Below are 16,123 nucleotides of genomic sequence, written 5' to 3'. Positions count from 1 at the left end.
AGACTGCTGTTCACAAACACTCTCCATCCAACCTCACTGAGCTCGAGCTGTTTTGCAAGGAAGAATGGGCAAGAATGTCAGTCTCTCGATGTGAAAAACTGATAGAAACATACCCCAAGCGACTTGCAGCTGTAATTGGAGCAAAAGGTGGCGCTACAAAGTATTAACGCAAGGGGGCCGAATAATATTGCACGCCCCACTTTTCAGTTTTTTTATTTGTTAAAAAAGTTTAAATTATCCAATAAATTTTCTTCCACTTCACGATTGTGTCCCACTTGTTGTTGATTCTTGACAAAAAATTAAAATTTTATATCTTTATGTTTGAAGCCTGAAATGTGGCGAAAGGTTGCAAGGTTCAAGGGGGCCGAATACTTTTGCAAGGCACTGTACATAAAGCCAGCAATCGAACTAAGTTTAAATTCGTTTTCTGTGTCGCTTATTCACTGGGAAGCAAGCTTCGTTAACAGTATCTGACAATTTTGAGAGCACTGGCAGAATGATTGACGCGGAGAGCGCTTTTACGTGACAAAAATAAGGTAAGCAGTCATTAGACGTCTCAGTAGAGGCAAACTATCAACATTTTTGTGTGATGCAAAAAATAATCAAACTGCTGTGATTCACTGTATACCCTAATCATATGTAAAGCACACGACAGCTCTGGGTCCTAACTATGTCCATAATAATATAGGAGAGTGCTAACTGTCACTAGCAAACTTGAGCATGTATGCTACTCCTCTCATTCTGTCTTTCTTGTTCATTTAGCTTTTGCTGCTCGTTTTGTGAAATATCGACAGAGCTGTCCTTCTCATTCATATTCCACTCAGGTTCAAATTGGAAGGGCAGAACCGACGACATGTTTAGATAGTTAAAGAGTGAATATGTGGAAGTCTGGCAGCGTATCCATGTGACGTCACCGCCCTGCGACAACAACAATGGCGACCTAGCCGGGATTGGCGATGGGGCGGCGTAGGGTTGGTCGCCAACGGGCTTACATTCATTAGAGATTCACATGATTACTGGGTTCTAGATCACAGAACTGATTTGTGTACACTCTACCTCTTTCAATCACTTAGCTTATAGACACCCCCACCCCTGTCCCCCTCTTTCACTGGCCAATAGGCCCCCACATGGTGTAAACCGGAAATACATCTCGCTGACGATGGCACCAGCATATTAATAATTAGTCTAGATGTTCTATGTATTTCTTGTTGCTGTTTGTGTTTCTTTTCTTTCTTTTGTGTTGCTTTTCTTCTGTCCCTCCATAATCCCTTCCTGTTCGCTGCTTTGTCATAATAAAAAGGTATTTTGAATGATCACAATGGGAGTATATCAGATTCTCAATGTGAAACATTAAAACTGTTCAGACAACCCGGGCACTTAGACTTCCATTCTCTGTGTCAAACAGCTGAACAGGACAGGTTTAAAAAAAAAAAAAAAAAAAAAAAAAAAAAAAAAAAAAACGATGGCGACCTACTCATTAATTTTTTTTATTTAAAATTTGACAAATTTTATTAAAACGAAAAAATTAAGAGGGGTTATATTATCAAATTATTATAACTCATACAAACATTTATCTTTTAAGAGTTAATGTGTTTCTATCCGTGGATCCCTTTAAGGCAAAACACTACCGCTTTTGTCCACCGGCGTTGCTAAATTCGACCAAAATTGAAGTTACCAAGTGTTGCTTTAAGCATTAAACACTCACTCCAAGCATCGTGTTGCTTATAACAAGAAAAAAAAAAATAATTCTAAGCAACAAAATCTAAGAAATAAAACCTTTAAAAAGCTTAAATCACTCATTCTGAGCAACAGAACTCAATTAAAGCATAACATGTGAAACACTTGTTTTCTAAGGTTAGTGTTTTATTTCTTACCTTGGATATTATTTTAAAAATCTATGTAAAAAAAAATGAAACAAATATTATTAAAACTACTTTGCTTTTTGATTAAGGGAATAACTAAAAACACGGAAGCAGATCATAGTGTATCCATCTTAATTTTAGTTTTGTTTTAACCTACAAAAATCAATTCTGTTCGGAAGTTTGAGATGAACTTTGTCAATTAAAGTGATTTGTTCAAGTTTTATTGGAGTGCTTCTTATTTTAAGGGGGGGGGGTAAATGTCAGAATAGTTCTCAAATTAAGAAAAGATCTTATTCAAAGCAATTTTCTTCTTGATTTAGGTGAAAAATTAGATGTATGGGCTTAATAAGAAAAATAGTAATATTCACTTAAAGTAAGTGTAATAATCTGACGGATTCATCGGTTAACTAGTCGTTAGCACTCAAAACAATATGGAGAAAATGATTTGACCAATTAAGAAAAATAATCTCTTTAAAACGTTATAAATTTGCAATGTGTTTTTGACATTGAAGCTGAAAAAGATAAAGCAGCATTTATGGAGTTTTAAACTTTAGCCAATTAAATGAAACAAGGGAAAGCGTTAGCCATTTGAGCTGTGTCAGAAAGGCCAAACATTTTGATTCACTCACTCTAAATTGCTGAAAAAAGTCCTTTTTTTGTGGGTGCACAGCCCTGACAACATGGGCCTGCTGGATCCCGCCACAAGCGATGGCCGAGTCATCTTCTTCCTGCCTTGGGAGAAGATGACCATTGCTGGAACTACAGACACTCCCACCAACGTAACAGCCCACCCCACCCCTGGGGAGGATGACATCAACTTCATCCTAAGAGAGGTCCGCAACTATCTCAGCCCAGACGTGGAAGGTAGGAGTTTTAGGTTGGTTACTGGCCTGACAATGAAAGACAATTTGAATTGTAAACTTTGTATCCTGCAGTAAGACGGGGTGACGTGTTGGCAGCTTGGAGCGGAATCCGTCCCCTAGTGACAGACCCAAACTCCAAAGACACTCAGTCCATCTGCCGTAATCACATTGTCAGCATCAGTGACAGTGGATTGGTCACCATTGCAGGTTAGTTTGTCTTTGTGTGTGACCATGTTGAGCAGTTTATTTTTCTTTATTACACCACTTGTGTTTGCAGGGGGAAAGTGGACCACTTATAGATCCATGGCTGAAGAGACTTTGGATGCCGCCATTAAAGCACACAACCTCCCAGCTGAGGAATGCAAAACTGTGGGTCTGATGTTGGAAGGTTCCAAGGGCTGGACGCCAACACTTTACATCCGGCTAGTGCAAGACTACGGCTTGGAGCAGGAAGTAAGTCACGCTTATTAATTAAGAATGCTTAAGCTAAAAGTGCTAACATTTACTGATTGTGTCAAATGCTTACATTTAGTAGAAATTGGGAAGCCCGATTATTCACCACATCATGGTCTCGGTTAAGAAGGTAGAAGCTGTCGTGTGTTGATACATTGTCTTTGAAGGAATTCGGCCTCCCGGCCAAGCCGCTGGAACAGCGACAGCTTAAACAGATGGTGTTCTGCTGGCGCAGCCCCAGCAAGTCGGCCGGGAGGGCAAACTCCCGCGCATCCACTCCGGTGTCAACCCTTTGTGCTGACTCCATTTTGAATGGTTTAAAGAAGGCTCACCGAAAACAGGTTGACAATTTATTCGTCGACAATGGTCAAAAACAAGGCAAAAACAGACGACGGAGAGGCAATGTTGGATCCAAGGTCCACAAAACAACGGATATATCGGAATGTCCCCGAGAACCGACCGTTGTTCGCTAAAATGTTCAGTCTTTCGAAAGCTGCGGTGGAGTGGGCCGGGGGCGGAAGGCGTGTCTGGGTATTGTCTTGGGATCATCCCTCTGTGGCAGGTTTGGGCGGTCTAGTTCGTGTGTCATCCTTCGTGGCTGTGACGTGGTTGCCACGGCAAACGACGCATGTCTTGATGTCCAAGGCGCCACACTATCAAGTTGTTGTCTTGGTAGGGCGAGAGCGTTCTGATCTCATCGAAGAGTTGTTGACTTCCTTTCCTTCACTTATCAGGCTAGGGCTGATAAGGTGATCCACTTTACTGTGTCAAATGGCATGGAGTGACGTCCCTCAAACTATGTTTAATGCTTTACTATAATGAATGTGTTACACTAATGTAGACAGTTATATGGTGTCTGCGAGAAAGGTAACTATTCCCTTAACCATCTTCCACGTTTAATGTGTAGGTGTTGACAACAACATTGTCGACATTTCCGTCCAACAGAAGACTTGACTCATGAAGAGTCCCTATGCTGAACAATTCATTAGCATTTAGTCCACCATCAGCTACATGCAACTGCTAACCACCATTTTGCTATAATATTCAATAGAACTTTGTTCCAATTGAAAGTGTTTCTGCAGTCAACTTACTCCTTATTAGAGTCGCTCGCAGCCGGTGCCGAATATTCTTAAAAGGTCACTGCTGATATTTGGACAGCGTTTGCCCTTTTGCATGATGGGCAAGCCAACGATCTGAATAGCAAAAAGCTTTTGTGTATTCTGTTAAAGTGACAACTCGACAACATGGTGCCAAAGAAATCTATCATTCTTTACAGCAAATGTGTGCTGTCAAGACAAGGTAAACTGAATTAACAGGCTGCCTCTTATGTGTCGTCAGGTGGCGCAACATTTGACCTCTACGTATGGAGGTAAGGCATATGACGTGGCCAAGATGGCACATGTCACGGGGCAAAGATGGCCGATCGTCGGGAAAAGGCTGGTGTCTGAATTTCCATACATTGAGGCTGAGGTAATGGCTTGCATATCTTCACATCATGATCACTCCTCCTGTCAAGAAATGCTAACATGAACACAATGTGTCTTGCAGATATTATACGCTATAAAGGAGTACGCGTGCACCGCCATTGACATCTTAGCCCGGCGAACGAGACTAGGCTTCCTGAATGTGCAGGCAGCTGACGAGGCCCTCCCACGCATTGTACAGATCATGGGTAAAGAGTTGGGCTGGAGCCAGGAACGCAAGACGGTAATATTTTATCTCAAAAAGATTTTAGTCCCCTCTGCAATTTCGTTTCACCAGAATATAATAGGAAATTAGACGTCCTCCTTAAAAGATGTGTAAACTGAGACATCATTTTAAGGAATAACAAAACATCCTACAGCAACTGTAGTTCTGTTAATATGACACTTTTTACAATCCAGACTGAGCTGGAAGCCGCGAAGAAGTTCTTGTATACTGAAATGGGCTACCGATCTCGCTCTGAGCAGTTGAACAAGACATCTGAAATGACTCTGGACAACCAGGAAATAGCCAGGTAGAAGGAGGAGAACCATGAACTGACTTCGGCTCAGGCGTGGAGAAGAATGACTTCAACTTTAATGTCGTTGGCAGGTACAAGCAGCGCTTTCAGAAGTTTGACAAAGATCGCAAAGGGTTCATCACAACAGTTGATCTCCAGCAAGTCCTAGATGTGAGTTTCCTCATCCTCATTTCTCTCTTTTACTGTTACTGAGGCCAACATCTACCCAATGTTCATCTTTCAACAGAGTATCAATGTCCAAATTGATGGGAATTCTCTCCATGACATTCTTAACGAGGTGGATGTCAACAAAAATGGACAGATTGAAATAGATGAATTCTTAAAGGTAGGAAATGGCTGGTTACTGTACGTGCGAGTGTTACTAAATACATGTAGTCCCCGGTTTACGAACTAGTTCCGTTCCTGCACTAGCGATTTAACCCGGATTTCCACGTAAATCAGAATTAACACTTTAAATACCTCAAATACCCTCTAACTTAAAAACATCCCAAAACATGTATTATCTGTACTTGTACTTGTCAGGGAAGCTCAAATTTGAACTCCAAGACAAGTGTTACCTCGATAGCTCGATTATAGAAATTAATACGACCCCAACCATGGATTGCTTTTCTTCGAAGACTTTATAAACAAGAGCTCTCAGGTACAAAATTATGTGACCCAGCAAGGAGCTGTGATCACCCAGAAAGTACAGAGAAGTACAATAGAGGCTGGACATTTATACTGTTGAAAGGGCGGTGCCGAAGCCCATCCTGAAACGAAACTTACTAAGAAACGAAACTCATCATCCCACAAACCTGGTATTTGAACCTTGAAAAATAAGCTTAGTCTGATAAGCCATAGTCGCTCATTGTATTCATTCAGGGCATATTGGAAAACAGGAAGATAACAGTCCATATCTGAGCATATTGTGAAGCCTATGAGAAGGCACACTCAACAGATTAATGCTACAATGTTCTCATGCAAGCATAACAAAAAGCATACAAAATATGACATATAATGGTTGTGTTTTAAGCATGAATGAAATTCTCTCACAGTACTGTCCTCGCCAAGACGTTGGAGCTAAGTCCTAGCTAGACAGTGAGCTAAGCTTCGAAATGTCAGACGTCCGAGTGGTTTGCTGAATTTATTCAGCTGCGCATGACATCAACACTTGCAGAATGAAACTAAAATAAAAGTAAATTAAATCAGTCTCATCTTCAATTACAGCAATTTAAAAAAATTGTGCTTTCAAGTAGCTGCTGATACAGCAATAAACGATTAGCATGTATCAGTTAGAGTCCGCACATCATCAAAACGATCACATAATCTCGCTCCAAGTATTCGACCACAATTGAAAACGATAATAAACAGTACAAAGTTATGTATATACAGCCGTCACCTCTGGATGCTTCACAAGCAACAAATGTGCGCGCAAGCTGTCACCTCTTCACTTGGCTGCTTCCTCATATGTGCGGGTGCAGTCACCACCGCGTGTGGGATGGGCGGGTGTGTAAAGGCTCTCGCGTGCAGAAGTAAGTCTTATCCAAAATAAGTCAACATTCAACAGTCAACAAAGAAAAAAAACAAAAAACGATGACATGCCGGCGTCGTAAATTCAAAATCGCGTAAATCGGGTCCATCGTAACCCGGGGAGGACCTGTATGTTAATTCCTCCTAAACTGATACAATTGGTCATTTTCACTTGGATGACCATGCCATGCTGCTTTTCACAGCAGACAAGACAAAAGAAAGAAAAGCAGGTTGTCTACCTTAGACTTGCTGTACACAGCAGGTGTGAACTCTACTCAACTAGATGAAGCTAATTAGGACGTAGAATGTGCGACAAATATAATGAGGGCTCAGCTCCTTTCTCACTTTGGTGACGAGTTGAGAAAGAGAGAAAATTGTCATTATTAGGTCACGTGATGACAGTGCGTGCTTTTGTCTTCGTTAGCGTAAGCCACTCATCAGCACATACTGTATACGGCCAAGCTCTAAGTGACAGCAGTATTTTTTTTTTTTTTTTTTTTTTTTGTAACGATATCCCCCACCCTTTTTTTTTTTTTTTTTAAACAAAAATGCAAATTTGTGTTAAGCCTGTCCCTAAATGTCAATGTTTGTTTTTGCATGTATCCGTCCTGTTCATGGCTGATTTAGAGGCTTCTAAAAGGAAGTTTATGCAAAGCACTGGTGGACAAAAAAATAACTCTGGAATGACTGGTGGAATGGATGGATGAAAAAACCTAGTAGAAATGTGGCTAATATGTTTTAAAGCTGCACTGGACATGGTGTAAACAATGAAACCATTGAGAAAAGCGAGTAAAAGAGACCAATTTACAAACAGTCACACTTAAGCTTAAGGACTGTGGGTACTTTTACATAACTTTTGGTACTTTGTGAGTACTTTTGTCTGTTTAAATTTACATTATGTGTACTAGGGTGTCAAAATGAATCAGCATGACCAAGACCACCAAAATGAAGTTCCGATTAGGCTTGCGCCAATCACAATTTTACGACCGATCACTGATTTGATAAGCCTGACTGATCTTAATTTTTGCCAATCCTTATTTTTTTTCACTAAATCTTGTGTTATTATATTTGTATTTATTCATATAAGATTGGTTAAATGTTTAGCGATCGACCGGATTATCAGATCGATCAGATGCACTTTTGTTTCCGATTGTTCCCTGGGGATTGATCGTGGTGAGAAAATAATCCGTCTCATCCAATTTAGTTCAGCTTTAACACATCAGGAACACAACAAGTCAGGAGGTGTTGGGTTTAGTGGAGCATGTGAAGGTGGTCGGACCACTCATACACCATGCATCAACCAGACCTTTGCCTCTCATCTCACTCTATGTACAGTACATTCATGCCTTTCACTATTATCTGCCACTCAGTTGATGAGCGCCGTCAAGAAGGGCCATGTGTCCGATAGTCGCCTGGCCATCTTGATGAAATCAGCCGAGGAAACACTGGATATGAGGGGACCTGTGACGGTGGACCGCAGCGGAGGTGGAGTCTGAATCCAGGATTTCGTGAACGTCTCTTGTGAACAATCTCATTTGAATGACAATGCAATCAGGCAGGGTATTTGGCCAAATCAAGAGGAAATCGGTGGCGCTCCTGAATGTTTGGGGTGAAATAGAATCCAATGATTGAGATTTGTTTTCCAGTGCCGCCTGTTTGTTTGTGCGTTGATTTGTTCTCAGCATCAGGTGCCTCCAATGTTCCACAGTGCACAATGTGTCTATTTATAGCATCTTTTTTTAAAATCAAATGTTTTTACTTTTATAGCCTTATAACACTCATTTTTAAACTAGATACTGATTGTTGTTTAAATACTGATGGAAACTTTAGCTTTTATTTTACAGGTCGACAATCTCTTAATACTGTATGAGGGTGGTACATTGATTTGATGCTAATTAGATGACTCCAAGTATTTTACTTCTTTATACTCTTCCCTTTAAAAATATATTTGTTGTAAGCTGCCAAATGAAACAAGACATTGTAGACCTGCAAAGTAAGTTTCCAATTGTTTCTGAACCCAGCGTTACTGTTCAGGTACTGACTTGTACTTCAACACCTATTTACAGCTTATTTTATGCAAGAGAGACTCTTAGGAAGCTGAAGGTGTACAACTTGCTCAACATCTGCCAAAGCACCTGCATACTCCTACTGATACTGATGTTTACAGGTTTTGAGCTTTAGCTGTACTGTTTCTGCTGTATTTAAAATTATTTACACCTTTTTTTAAACCACATAAATTATTAGCATAGAGAATATAATATAAAGGCATAGAGATATTTGATGGTTTCCATATAAAATACATAGACATTTATTTAAAAAGGTTGAAAAGGGAATATATATTTTTATTTAGTGGAAATGCATGCTCTTATTCTTCAAGTATTGTAACATATTTTGTAATATTTTAAAGTTGCATTTATATTTTTATGTGAAACTCGATCTGAGGAATGTTGTGTTAGCATCGTGCGTGAGTTGCTCAATTTGAACATGTCTTGCACACAGTGTTGTTTTTGACAGCCCTTTTAATTTTCGTTTTATTCTTAGTAATACTTATTAGACTTAGTCATATTTTAGTCATTGTCAAAATGTTTGTCTTCATCTAGTTATTGTTGACGAAAACTCAAGACTAATTTCGTCTAGTTTTCGTCGACGTTAACAAAAAATGTTTTCATCTGTAAAATAAAATTTTTTTAAAAAGTACTCTTTACAAAAGCAAAGGTTTCCAACTATTTCGAATGAATATTGGCATACGAGCACATATTGTAGCGTCTTCAAGGATAACGCTAACTTAGTGATGATACACACTCGGCAGGAAAACATATTATTTTCAATTAATTATACCCACCTGGACGCCACAAACTGTACGTAAAAAAAAAGTTGTCCGAGAGTTTAAGACGACGCTTGCCATTAGCATTAGCCTAATGCTAATGTGAGTATAGCATAGCGTTGAATGTGAATGCTAAGCTAACGCTACGAGTTACATTTAGTGTGTAATGATCAGTCAGCGTCGACCTTTAAAGGCTCAAGCAACATTGCATGTTTTCTCTGGCAAAGATAGAAAACAAATCTTACAGTGTGTGCAATGCTGGACATAGGAGAGCAGCAGCACATCACATGAGTGACACAACCAGACACTGCTATGATGCAGGCTAACTACACTTAAAATGTCACACACTGTAAACGTGACGGAAACTATGGCGCATTTTCGTTTCGTTGTCTCGTCAGACGAAAACTGGCATTGGTCTCGTTATGTTTTAGTCCCCCAAAAAACGTTTTTAGCCCGTTATTGTCTCATCGTCATGAATTGTTTGTTGACAAAATACTTTCGTTAAAGTCATCGTTGATGAAAACAACACTGCCTGCACACCTAATGTTCGAATTATGAAAGAAGAAAAATGTTACGTGTGCCTTCCATGTTGACACAAAGCTACTGGCTGATACTGCCGTGTCATCTCACTACATTTCCAAGGTTTCATGTGCTTCTAGGTGCTTTTGATTTGTTAAATTTTAACAATTCAACTGCAGGAGCGCACACTTAGCTTTTATAAATCTTTAAGAATGTTATTCATCCATCCGGCCTCCAGGAGTTCATGTCAGCACATGCTTCTGTGTTACTTGTCACCTCTTCCCACAGTCAACAGTGTGCTTTGAGTGTGTCGTCACATTGGGCTTGTCTTGTGTATTTTGACGGTGAAGACCGTCAAACTGCCAACTTTTGCTCATTGCTTTAACGGGTATCCCGATGTTTGTCTCCTTTTGGATGAAATTACAGCTTTATCTCTGCTCAAAGAGAATCATGTTCCGTTTTCTTTTGCCACCACCTGTACTATAAGAATACTTTTGAGCCAGTATTCTGAAGAGACAACACAATTATCTAATTAAATGTATCTTGTTGCTCGAACAGCTTTGTGTTTTTGTCTCATGTTGTCTGACGTCATTCCCACTGGGCACCGAGTGACAAGGCATCATGTGAACATATATCAGTGTTTGGGAGGTGGGCTGTTAGCATAAAAAGCAGTCCTTTTGTTCAGCCTATTAAATGACATTGTCCAAAAGTGCACCATGCCGTTTTTGTGAAAGATAGAGATATAAATTTTACCGTTTTAAATTAAAAAATATTTTGTAAACAACTACTATTTAAAATATTTATCAGTAAAAGAACACTACAATATTTTGGCAATTATTCATTTGAGTAAGTTACGTAAGACATTTTTTAATACTATAGAGGCAACTGTTTTTGAAAGTGATATTACAATGGGATTTGGTTTCCCATGGAGTGTTACAGTACAAAGCATTGGAAGCCACCCGATCGAGTTCCAGCTGAACAAAATGTTCTCATTGTCATTAGTTCTGTCAAGGATATAAACGCGGGAAAACACACAGAAATCTCTGAGCCTTTTCTTGTAAAAGGTCACCACGAGATTTGAGTGACAGCTTTAAGTCCTCCTATTCCATTTTGCAGTTGAGGCGTTTGTGGTTTTGTGCCCTCTCCCTGGGAAAGGCCGGAAGCATGCGTAAGCGATTAATTGAAATGAATCACGGGACAAATGTGCTTGTCATGCGGTCACTAATGCAGTTTGTTTTTTACTCTTGAGGTTGTCTGGACTGGCACATTCATTGAAAAGATGGCTTCACAAAAATGTGACCAAGCCAGACATTTACGATTCTGCTGTTGAACAACTCATAAGTAAACAAGTATAGTGGTTTTGAGTTTTTTTTTTTCCTATTATGATCTTTTTACACCAACTCTTTGTTACACGCTCGACACTGTCTGAAAGCAATTGAAGCATTTATAGCAGCAAATGGGGTCCCAACTCTATCTTTTCTGTTCCCTTTTCAATTACTGCAGGTGTAGCAGAGTCCTGTAACCTTTAACCTAAAAATGTTATCAGCAGCTCAGACATTTTAAGAGGATGTGTGAGTGTGGAAGAGCTCCCAACTGGAGGAAGAAGGTTAAAAAACACCCAGCGAACTGTAACTGTCTCAGATTTATGGTTTGAACCTTTCCAGATAACTTGTGAGCCTCCTTCGGTGGAACAAAGCGCCATTCTGCAAGGTGTCCTGACATTTAGCTGCGTCACAAACGGCCTCTGTGCGTCGTTGCCTGGCGGACACGCTCTTTTTCACTGCAGACGCATGCCAATCATCCAAAGAGCCAAATGAAGACACAAAGTGGAACGTCAATTGATGTTTTCATCTGGCTGAAACAGGGTCTTTTTGTTTGAATAAAGCAGACAATAATGCAGATAGTAAAAAGGAGGACATTTTTCTGTTACTGAATTTTATCGAGAAGATACAGTTCTTCCGCAAATTGTGTGTTGTGTTGTGACACTGCCTGGCAAAAAAACCCTTTTTTTACACTGGAATATTTAGACAATGTCACAGGCTTCTACTGAGTTATGATTGGGATTTCATGCATTTGGGAGCTCTTAGATTGAATCCTTTTGTAACATCCTTACCTTCATTTTTATAGCAGAGCTCCCCATAATTCAAAGTTGAACTCATCCCTGAATCCTAGTTACTTCTTCCTAGTTGCTCCTAGCTATACTGTGATTACATGTATAGTATGTACTGTCATGATCACATTTATAGTTTCTCTCAGAGGACCGTTATCCAGTGCTTAATTTGTAAACCATAAGGTACCGGAACGCAAAGTACATATGACAGCGCAGGGATGACGAGACAGGCACAGGTCCCAGAACATATGCAGAAAATGGTGCTGAAAACAACACGCAAGTGCCCATTTGCTATGCTGTGGGATTTACAACCCTCAAAATCAGATAATATCCATGGTATAAATGTTATGACAACAATTTACAATGATTTAGGCTATACTCTGCACAGCACGGGCAATTGCCCACGTAACCACAGGTGGGACTTAGTAACATACAGTCTAACTTGTAAAACAAAACAAAAAACAAAAAAACAAAAAAATCTGAGATTACAATAAATATCACAAACCCATTCTTTTGAGAGTGTCATCCCCCAAACCCATTCTTTAGCAAGTTTCATCCCCCCTTCTTCTCTGCAGCCCAAACCCGAATTTCCCATTAGGGTACTGGCCTGTTGCTCTGGCTGTTGGTGGTCCATCTGGCTGACTGCTGGCTCTGGGTGGCGCTGAACCTGACCAGCTACTGCTACGGTAGCAGCCTCCTGCCCCAGCTTGGCTGGCTGTTCGTGAACCTGCTGCACCCTGTGTTTTGCCAAAATGTCCTACATCGGCAAAATGCCTACATGTGGCAAATTTGACACCCAAAGTACTATCATGCGCTCTCAACTTGTTTTGTTTATGTGCATACAGGCAGAACGTATTTAAAAAAATGCCTTAAGAAAGTACTTAAATATAGCTGCCCGTTAGCATGATTGCTGCAGCTGCCCTCATCGCCGGTTGTTGCTTGTCTGACTCGTTTTTAACCATCTTCCTTCTTTTTGAAAAAAGACAGTACATTCAACTGTCTCTTTGGCATGTTTGAAATACCTTTTGATCCTGGCTGCTTGCTCAAACAGATGACGCAAACTTCCAACGTTTAAAAAAAAAAAAAAAATTTTATGTCACACGAGAAGTGCCGGATCTGCCCAAATAAGTCCCGGAACACAGGGAGACCAAAATCAAGAGGTGCTGGATCCTGTTCCAGCAGGATCTGGCACAAATTAACCCCTGCCGTTATCACTCTGAAAATCAAATGTTTCATGATGTTCTGCACTCCCCCATTTTTAGCTTTATAATTTACATTCTTTTTCACAGCGACCATTTATTATTCATCTTAGTGCTTTTTCCTAATGTAGGCTCAGATTGTCAGTTTTATTTATTCTTCGTAAAGGTGTGGCAGTTGCAGTAAAGGGCCAAGGTCCGAGTTCCTCTGCATACAAAAGAAACTGTAATACAGTTAGTCACTCCACACTTCCTTTTTTCTAAAGCGTTATAATTCAGCCTGATTTATATATTGGGAACCTGACAATTTTTGGGGAACAACCGCAGGGAAATGAAGGTTTCACTCACTTTGTTGTTCTCCTTTGTGAGGACACCGAGCAAAATGACTTCTCAGTGATTCGGAGAGTCAACGTGTTTAACTGTCATATGCACAGTAAAAGCACAGTTGACTGCACAATGACATTCTTACTTTGCTGTCCACCAGTGTTGTTTTTGGCAACCATTTTAATTTTCTTCTTAGTCTTTTGGACGAAAATACCTATTATAATGTCTTAGTCATAGTTTGGTCATTTCAGAATTTGCTCGTCTTCGTGGAGTTTTAGTCAACGAAAACTCAGAAAAGTTTCGTCTAGTTTTAGTCGACAATTCTCAAATTTTTTTCGTCTATAAACTTAAAAGGTTTTAGTCCATGAATAAATAACAGAATGAATAAAAAGGTTTCCAACAATTTCCAATGAACCTGACATCATTTTTATGATGATAATACACACTCAGCAAGACAACAGCACATTATTTATAATTAATTAAATTCACCTGAATGCCACAAACTGTAAGTAAAATGTTTTCCAAGAGACCGAGTCGCTGTGCTAAATGCTAATGCTATGCTAATGCGAACGCTATGGTAACGCTGCAAGTTAGTTTAGTTTGTGATGATCACTCAGGACAGACCTTTAAAGGCTAAAGCAACATGGCTTTCAAATGATTAACCAATTTCATTATCATGCTTCTAAAGCTTAAAACAAACCCAAAAGCTAATGGTGGCCTGTTGAACAATATTCTTCATTCACGGTCTGAATCATTTTTTCTTCTTCACTTAGCCAGTCAGTAGCCACGTTTACATGCTGACTTTTATTCATACCGATTCAAATCATTTCGAATGAAAATTTCACATCAGCTGTTTACATGTCACTTCATCTATTCCGATCCAGCGTTTACACGTGACTGCCTTTATTCCGAAAGGACGTTTGACAACTGCCGTCTGACATGCGCAGATTAATCAAAACAAAGCGTCACGTTGCAAAACATGGAGATCGATCGTCAGATCAGCTGCTGTTTTAACTTTTCGAGTGGAAACAAAACTTCAGAATGATACGCCGTTCATTTAAAAAGTTGTGTGGGTGCGCTGTGCGTGTGCTTGGAAGCCATGTTGCAAGTGACGTTACTTACGTCACCAAGTGACGTCACCACGCCAGTACGGAGCATGTGCAGAAAGAACGCAACCAGACACCATTCCGCTTCCCTGTTTACATGATATAATTTTACTTCGAATCGGTTTGGGAAAAGGAATATTCCACCCAGGCCCGGAGTGACTAATCGGGAGCTTCTGGACGATTCCAGAAGGGCCGGCCGGCCAGATGGGCCGGTCCGCGTTTTATTAAAAAAAAAAAAAAAAAAAATTACACTGTTATCATTTTTTGTTTGGTATTTATTTATGACAGTGTCACTGAGTATAACTTACATTCTGTTACCGCTGTCCCTGTGGGCCGTCTTAAAAAAAAAAAAACAGTATTATTTTTTTTTCCAGACTCATCCTCACGTGTGCAGACGAAAAATACAGCATGCAGCTCCGCCCCCTAATTGTAGTCTGTATTGAGCCAAATTAGCTGCTATCTCGGTGCTCGGATGGATAAAAAGAGCAAGGGTGGCGCTGAAAAATAAGAATTAAAAAGAGAAAAGCACTCGTGAAAGAATCGGCAAAATGCGCGAAAATAGCTAATTTTTTTCATGCAACGACCTTGCTGCCTCAAACTACAGAGGATTACAACGAAAGTGGTAAGGCCAGATGGCGAATAAAATGCAACTTGCACCGTGTGATACGACAATATGTAATTGTGGAAACTTTGGCTTCTTGTAGCACCTCACAAGGGATATGTAGCAGCAAGCATTAGCCATAATGAACACACCACAGGTGCAGAGCTGGAAGGTAGGATTGCCATGTCGTTCAGCGACTGAACATTAGAATTAATATAATCAATTACGTGGCGTTTTTAAAGTGGAAATGGAAAATGGATAATAGTATCATTAGAAGTTGTTACAATGTGCAATACGTATTCTTTATTTTTCATATTGTTATGTTGCTATGTTTGTTTTATCTGTAAGCACTCATTTTGTTAATATTTGATGTTGCAGAAAAGGTCTTATTTATTCATTTATTTTGGGGCTGCCAAAATTATCGCGTTAACGGGCGGTAATTAATTTTTTAAATGAATCACGTTAAAATATTTGACGCAATTAACGCACATGCCCTGCTCAGACAGATTTAAATGACAGTACAATGACATGCCCACTTGTTAATTGTGCTTTATGGAGTTTTGCCGCCCTCCGCTGGCGTTTGGGTGCGACTGATTTTATAGGCTTCAGCACCCATGAGCATTGTGTAAGTAATTATTGACATCAACAATGGCGGGCTACTAGTTTATTTTTTGATTGAAAATTTTACAAATTTTATTAAAACGAAAACATTAAGAGGGGTTTTAATATAAAATTTCTATAACTTGTACTAACA

At 39.8% G+C, this 16,123-nt stretch overlaps 1 protein-coding gene across 2 annotated transcripts in view; it reads left to right on the top strand.

Annotated features, from left to right (window-relative positions):
• gpd2 (glycerol-3-phosphate dehydrogenase 2 (mitochondrial)) overlaps positions 1 to 10,668 on the top strand; it is a 33,761-nt gene extending 23,093 nt beyond the window's left edge. Inside the window, exons 9-17 of one of the 2 annotated variants that reach the window (XM_057829324.1) lie at positions 2,533 to 2,726; positions 2,798 to 2,932; positions 3,003 to 3,178; positions 4,517 to 4,648; positions 4,727 to 4,885; positions 5,062 to 5,174; positions 5,252 to 5,330; positions 5,407 to 5,505; positions 8,060 to 10,668. In XM_057829324.1, coding sequence (XP_057685307.1) covers positions 2,533 to 2,726; positions 2,798 to 2,932; positions 3,003 to 3,178; positions 4,517 to 4,648; positions 4,727 to 4,885; positions 5,062 to 5,174; positions 5,252 to 5,330; positions 5,407 to 5,505; positions 8,060 to 8,185 — 1,213 coding nt within the window. In that variant the 3' untranslated portion in view covers positions 8,186 to 10,668. The remainder of the gene's footprint in view (positions 1 to 2,532; positions 2,727 to 2,797; positions 2,933 to 3,002; positions 3,179 to 4,516; positions 4,649 to 4,726; positions 4,886 to 5,061; positions 5,175 to 5,251; positions 5,331 to 5,406; positions 5,506 to 8,059) is intronic. The other variant, XM_057829323.1, reaches the window with a different exon arrangement.
• The last annotated feature ends 5,455 nt before the right edge of the window (positions 10,669 to 16,123 follow it).

The sequence above is a fragment of the Corythoichthys intestinalis genome, chromosome 2, assembly GCF_030265065.1.
Source record: "Corythoichthys intestinalis isolate RoL2023-P3 chromosome 2, ASM3026506v1, whole genome shotgun sequence".
Lineage (NCBI taxonomy): Eukaryota > Metazoa > Chordata > Actinopteri > Syngnathiformes > Syngnathidae > Corythoichthys > Corythoichthys intestinalis.
This window is presented reverse-complemented; position numbering and strand designations above follow the sequence as displayed.